The 7,927-nt window shown below is 31.9% G+C and overlaps 1 protein-coding gene across 1 annotated transcript in view; it reads left to right on the forward strand.

Annotated features, from left to right (window-relative positions):
• The window catches only part of LOC116843147 (kinesin-like protein KIF20B), a 13,627-nt gene extending 6,275 nt beyond the window's left edge, over positions 1-7,352 (forward strand). The window contains exons 5-9 of the mRNA XM_032813288.1: positions 1,283-1,403; positions 1,720-1,927; positions 2,054-2,161; positions 2,786-2,948; positions 3,805-7,352. Coding sequence (XP_032669179.1) covers positions 1,283-1,403; positions 1,720-1,927; positions 2,054-2,161; positions 2,786-2,912 — 564 coding nt within the window. The 3' untranslated portion in view covers positions 2,913-2,948; positions 3,805-7,352. The remainder of the gene's footprint in view (positions 1-1,282; positions 1,404-1,719; positions 1,928-2,053; positions 2,162-2,785; positions 2,949-3,804) is intronic.
• The last annotated feature ends 575 nt before the right edge of the window (positions 7,353-7,927 follow it).

The following is a 7,927-nucleotide window of genomic DNA, read 5'->3' on the forward strand; positions in this document are numbered from 1 at the left end:
ATATATATATATATATATATATATATATATATATATATATATATATATATATATATATATAAATAAATAAATAAATAAATAAATAAATGTTTTATTTTCAAATCTTTAATGCCATGAGGGACGATACGATATATCAATCGTGATCGCTAAAAATCTCGTCGTTTTTGTGTAATTTCGAAAATAGGTCGAAAACTACTCGCGCATACAAGTTGTGTGTAAATCTACAAAGCTCATCCAGCTCATGGTAGAAATATACAAGGTGTAGCGTTCCGTTGGATGCGCAGTAGCTGCCAATCAGAAAGTTGCCCAAAATTGGAAAAAGCCAATTGCAGGATTCACACTACGTACGACGTCCGATATCCAATAAAAGAATAGCTTTCTAATAGAGAATTTAACTTTCCATTGGAAAGCTGTTTTCCTATTGGATATTGGACATCGGACGCGGTGTGAATCCTGCAAATGGCTACTCTCAATATTTTTGGGCAACTTTTTGATTAGTTCTATTCCCACCTCCATGATGCGCAACGCTACACCTTGGCCCATATTCTGAATATTTTTTTATCGATAAAAGTGTCTTGAATATAGCTTCTCAGCCAATCAGGTGGTTCCTAAATTTCTTTTAGAGGCACTTTTAAAGTACCTTTACATGGGAGCATCGAGCGTTAAAGCGGTAGCTAATCAACATGCCACTTTCCACAAGAACTACAAGTATACTTCTGGGACCTGATACGTTGATTGGCTAACGCTTTAACGCTCGACGCTGGAACGCTCCCATGTATTGGCATCTTTAGATAAAAAAGGATTAAGCATATGGACCCTTGTATAATTCCACCATGATCCAGCTGATCGATCTCAGCTGTTCTTTTAGCGACACCGCTAGATGGAGCAAATGATTGATACGCTATTGAAAGGCATACCGCGAAATGGTAATTTATCGACGTAAGCAAGTCGCAGCAACTAGTGAATAATGTATGCAGATGGCGCATCGAATACAAGTCGCACACGCGATACGCCTAATAACTTAACGTGACTTTAGTTGCATCGTATCTGTTCTTTCTCTGAGAGACATCTCACAGCGCGCCCTCGTGATTATAGGTACAAAACTAGCGGGTCGATTTCTCGTGCATCAACAGATATCAAAGGTGCTGTCAGCACTCTCAGCTGACGAATAAAGGGATAATAATAATACATATCGGAAATGGTAGTACATGATTAAATATGTTCATCGATGGCCTAATCGTGCGGCATATTCTTTTGTAATATTGTAAATGTATGTTTCTAGTCGTTCGGTGAAAAAATTGCATCGATCATGCAAAAGCCTGGACAGGATCCTGTTGCCAAGGATGATGTACCTTGGTGGATGAAGTACGCAGGTCGTGGACTCGGTACCGTAGGCAGTATAAGTAAGTTTGCGATCGTGTGTCGTGATATATTGCTCACTCTATTAGACGTTACAAAAAATATCTTATATCTCTTTAGACTGCTTCTTTTTAGCAACATTTTGTTTGTTTTTACTTTATCGTATATTGCATTATTATTACACGATTATCTCAGTCTCTGTACTGCGTTACTTTGATTAGTTTTACGACGCGAGATATAAAGAGATTGATATTCCCTCTATATACCTCTTTCTCTCCTTCTCTCCTCCCCCCTCAGGCAACAATTTCTCAAATAAGTAGGATGAACAATTTTTGTACAGAAATTTTTTTATCCTTACAGTTGCAATATTTCTCGGAGCTTGGAACTGCGCGTCTATAATTTTTGGTCATATCGACTGTTTAATCAGCGGTATGTGGCAAATGATAGCTGGTTTCTTAGTCGTAATGATCGAAGCACCATGCTGCTGTCTATTCATCGACTTTGTACAGAATTTAAGCGACTGGGTGGAGAAAAAGCCATATTGGAACAGAGCAGCTGTTTATTGTCTGTAAGAAATTTTAACATCTTATTTCTTTTTGTAATTTACAAAGTATTGCAACTTTTATTCAACTTTGTTGCGATGTAATTATTAGAATAAATTATGAACCGTTTCCTTTCATGTTTATTAATTTAGAATAGCGTTGCCAGCAGTCTTCCTGTGCCCAGGAATGAGTAGTATATTTGGTAGTGGATTAATATTTACAACGGGTATAATATATGGATTGATGTCTCTTGGTAAAAAGTAAGTGAGAGATATGCATATATATACACACATATATATACACACACATATACACAATTCTCTTAAGATTGTGGATAACATTTATTATTTTAGTATATACACATAAAAAACGAATGGATTGTTTAAAAAGTGGGTGTTGTAAGGCAATTATTTACTTATTTATTTCACTTTTCTATTAATGAAGCGTTTGTTGTATAACTCTGTCTTGTATGACATTGCATTTAACTTGTGTAAAATCAGATAATAACATGTGATGCTTTTCAATATGGTTTAATGCACACTTTGCTTTGAGGTGAAAGAGCAATCCTTTTGTACTGTGTTTGTATTTTATTAATGCTATTGTGCTTTGGTTTGTGTGTGGGGGAAATATGTTATAAAGGAACTTTACAGATTTTGTATATTGAAAAATGTACTGAAAGAAAGAAAAAAGGAAAGGTCTCTGTTTGTATTTTTACTTTGTAATCATCACGATGAAAAATATATCATTTCCTAAACATCTATATAAAATATTTTGCAGCGGTATGCCATATGACGAAATATGTCGCGTTACAAAAAAAGAAAAAGTTTCATCGTGTTTGTGTTACAATTTTCAAGAGTGTTTACTAATCAGTAACATAACAACAGAGGATCCAGGCCCGACCCGGCAGGAATGACGTCGTCGGGCGTGGGTTCCCCACAGGGTACAGTGCCTCCCACTACAGATCACCATACCACTCTCATGGAGGATCCCGACGTCTGGAGGCCTACATAAATCATCAAACATTCATTGCACCACTTCACTAACCAGGCAATAATATATATACGTAATATACGTAAAATTTTATTTCTTACTACTGCATCTCTAAACAACGCCTTACAATGCTTTATCGCAAATTTTCATTCAATCAGAAACAATGTATCCTTTTCCCATTATTTTGTTTGTCCATCCATAAGTCAGCATGTTATATCATTTATTCCTCAGCTTTTATGAGCGCTCCATTATTTCAAGTATTACAATGCATGCGTTGCAATGTTTCCACTTTTAGTAATATTTTGCAATTAGTTTCTCATTATCATTTCGTTTTCTATATATAGTCTTTGTATCTTGTCATATTGAGATTGAACATACAATTGTTATCATTGTAAAATTATTTTCTTGTTTATATGTCAATGTTTAAAATAATATTTTACAATCTTTAAGTAATATATTGGTAATTGGTATTTTTTATTATAGGTATACGTACGGGTGTGTGTGCGCGGGCGCGCGCGTGTGTGTGTGTGTCAAATTGCGACACGTTTATTCATTTATGTGCTTTGTTTTGTTGAATGCCTATTTATGATCAGATTTTGTTACTATGGGAACCAAATTTTATACTTACAGTATACATATGCTATATATACAGTAGTAATCATATACTGTACAGTTAATTACGAATGAAAGTTGATATAATTTATATTAATATTGTAAAATAAAATATTCTATATATTGATACTTTAGTAAAAAAAAAAAAAAGATCATACCAGAATCTTCTATCTATCTACACACACACACACACACACACACACGTTATACACGCATATATGTATGAAATTAATTTACGAATAGTGTTATTAATAGGAGGAAATGAGTATTTCTGATTAAATTAACACGGTATCATTCTTAGGGCACCTTTTGGCGAAATGAGAACAACGGCATTGGATACACAAGCTCCATCGTCGAGCATGCGGTCCACACTAGTTGAAAATACTCAGCCAATCGATCTTAGCAGTACCCCAGGTAGTATTGTTTGATCGTTAGAAATTAATTGAACGAGCGATCCAATATTTTGTGCGAATGACATTGAGTGCTAATCGATTTAAACGATCAGTAGCTGAGCCCACGAACATGCTCCGTTTCATTTTAGCTATGACATTGACGCGTAATTCCAATATATCACAATAGTAACTTCACGAGACATATATCGAATTTTTGGAACAGTGACAAATAGATATCGTATTATGGATATATAGATTTAAACGTAATGTAATTTAGAAAAAGAGAAAGAGATTCTCGATATATATCGTGGATACTGAAAATACCTGAAAATACTTGAGCTTTTTAATCTTGCTTTCTATTTTCTTTTGTATAGTGTTTCAGTTGATTGATAAAAATTATACACATTTATACTTTTGCGTTTGTATATCAAACGTGTGTAAAAAGAGAAAAAGGAAATGAGGAGAAATGAGAAAATGATATTCTCATAATATATGAGGATATATTATGAAGAGACAGTATATAGAAAAATTTATGTTTGTTTAAAATAATGCCAAAGTCAAAGACTGTCATAGAAAATGATGTTGTTCATGGGCCTAGTTATCAATTGCCCGTTTTGTCCGCTCTGTATATCGTAAGATATACTGTTTATAACAAACAAACGGAACAACAAAAAATTGTAAATTGCTATGTGACTCGTTTCGATGTATTGAAACGCTACATTCTGGATATGATTATTTTCTCTTACGAATTAGTCAAGTACGTTCATTTAACATTTAAGCTTGAAAGTAATTGAATGGTCGCGTACATCTGCGAACATTTTGCATCTAAACTATAAGGCAAATCGTACATTTCGAATGCCTTGACATGTAATTGAATGTCTTGACATATTTTATAATCCTTTTACGTATTTATCATGTTACTTCCATATAAACACAAGCTTCTCTCTGCCAAATAAACCATATACGTAAAATTTAAATGTGTTTCAAAATAGTATTTTGCGTGTACATTTAAGCGATATTATAGATTTTATTGTACAAGATGTGTTTATACGTACGTGGGTGCGCACGCGCGTACCTATGGAAATATATACACATGTAGCGTTACAAACTTAATTATATTATTACATATTGGCGATGTAACAAAGCCACGTAATACATATGCAGGACAAATTAGTTACTTCAGTGTTTCTTTCTCAACAACTCAGATGTTTTGGTAGTATATTTCCATAAAAAATAAGACTAAGCGTCTTTGTGTTATCTTACTCTTTATAGTTAAGATAAAATAAAGCGTTGTAGCACTTCCTGCGCGCGTTTTCATCAACGAAAAACAATACTCGTATGCACCGATGGATGAACTATTTTATTGCAAATGATATGGCAGAGAGAAATTCAATAATCTTTTCTATTGGCACATTCTTAAATATCAAAGGTTCGTACAACCACAAGTACCATATATGTACGTTTAATTTAAACAATAGACCTTTTGCTAAATATAAGTCAACTTTTTTGTAACGAAAATATTGGGATATCAAAATAGCTCTTATGTTAACAAGTGATTAAGTTGGTGTTTCTTTAACAAAAGTTTGACTGGACACCATTTTTCTGATATTTATATCTTTTTACAGAAAATATTTTAAAGATAATAAAACTTTATTTATAAATAATATATGTGCACTTGGAAAGTTGAACGAACTATTAAAATGTACACTCGCATGTATGCAAGCTATGAGGATTAAGCCGCCGAAAACTGGCTATATTTAATTGTTTTTGAGACCTGAGCAAAAAAGTCTCTGAACCTATGTTCTAATTCTCAACGATACATATACATTCGTTTGCGAAACGCTCTTTCAACATTTTTTCTTTCTTTTAATATTTTTCGGAACGAACATAGTTAAAGAAGAAACAATATCTCTTATAAGAATTACTCGAAATAAAATTCTCCCATTGCACATCGACTGCATTCCGAGATATGTCGAAAGAAACATATTCAAACCGTTTTGCAAATGGGTATACGAGGAATCTTCTATTTCGAGTCAAATATGAAAAATACCCACTCAAAATTCACGTGATTTTCGTGAAAAGATAAATTTCAAGTTGCTGAACGGATTTTTAGATAAAATATTTGCTTGCGATTTCATAATACCCCGTATATATATGTGCATACATATTGTCACAAGTGCCCCCAGTACACACACGCAAAATTGTTAATGCTTTATTTGAACGTTGAAAATATATGTATTGGCATTTCTTGCAAGTATAGATTTATGGATCACTCAAATATTAGAATATCGAGAATTTTGGACAGGATACCTATAATTATTGGTTGCTCATATATAAATATTTTTTAGTTTGGTATTGTTCCGTCAGAGAGTATCATATTTTCCGAATTACTGATATTGAATGTGCCAAGAGTGCTTTTTAATCAACTATCATAGTTTCCTGAGCGTTCGTTTCATTTCTTCTTTTTCATTTTGTTTCGTCTTAGATTTAAATCTATGCTCCAAATCATCTTCTTCCTACACATTCCTATATCTCAATTAATTTATTTAAGAGATAAAGACTATAGGATGCCCATCATATCATCCGACATTTACTTGATCTTCGTGAAACGTTCCTGTGTCACGACTATTGAATAAATTCAATGTTGACGCGTGATTGTCGTAGGTAGATACGTAATCGTATTACCAGCTTATATTATGACACTTCTTAATTGTGATTCTTATTTTATATCTATAAGTGTGGCCGCCTATATATTGAAATATAATGAAATAAATAATTCTTGTGATTAAACACACCATTCTCCGAAAAGTTACTTTTCTTCCTGTTTCTATCATGAAAATATAAATTTTTTCACAAATTTGTACTTGTAATCATCTATAATGATATATATATTAGTTTTTAACATTAAAACATTATAATTGAACATTTTTAGAACAATTTTAGAAAACGTCACTTTTCGGAACAATGTGACTTTCTCCACATACACTTCGAATTTCTAAGGGAATATTTAAGAAAATGATGTTGGGAAAAATAGAGCTGGGAGGTGAAATAAGGAAAAGACACATCTAAGAGATGGTTGCGCTTCAAAATAGATTATCGTAATTTCTATTGTTTTATTTTTATTGCGTTCTAATTCATAGAGAGATACGTGTAACACTGAACTTAACATATAATCCTTTTCATTTCCAAGCATCGTATGCATAAACAATTATATAAAATAGACGCTGAAATACAAATATCTTAGATAAGGAATGGTTTTACACGACGTAAAAATTATTATATGATGCAAAAAATTCATACAATTCTAGCATAACAAAATGATGATTATTTATCACATTTGTGTATATTTATATGTGTGTTCTCAATTCGATGTCTGATATTTTTTTCTTCCTCACTATATTGCGTAATTTATTTTCAGTTTTAGTTTAGACTAAGCAATAAAGTAACTATAAAGAGATTTGTGACTATATTATGTTACATTATGCCCATAATACACATGCGTCGCGTATATTTTTTTTATACAAAATTTAAAAATTTTTCCTTTCTAAATTATGCGTATGTTTTCTTTCAATAAAATAAGTACCTGCTATATCGACAAACCTCAATTCTTTCTTTAGACAAGTTTTATTCCAATTCGATTTTAACTTGTTATTTTTAATAAGTCTTTTAGAAATTTTGATCTATTAAATTATTTTAATCTCTCTATCTCTTCCCTCTTTCTCTCTCTTTCTCTCTTACATCTCTTACTTTTATAAAAGCTACAGGATGAATATATTTAGCACGTTTTTGCAAAAAGTTACCATTGCATAAAATTATCTCCTCCAAGTGTAAAATTGGATACTATTCAATTATTAAAGGTAAGAAGAGATACATGACTTATATATAATTATATATAATCCGTGTATACTTGTTATTTTTATATATAACTACATATAATTTATGTATACTTGTATGTAATATATATATATATATATATATATATATATATATATATATATATATATATATATATATATATATATATATTTTTGT

Source organism: Odontomachus brunneus, unplaced genomic scaffold, assembly GCF_010583005.1.
Source record: "Odontomachus brunneus isolate Ranch 3 - 2012 unplaced genomic scaffold, Obru_v1 Obru_scaffold_030, whole genome shotgun sequence".
Taxonomy (NCBI): domain Eukaryota; kingdom Metazoa; phylum Arthropoda; class Insecta; order Hymenoptera; family Formicidae; genus Odontomachus; species Odontomachus brunneus.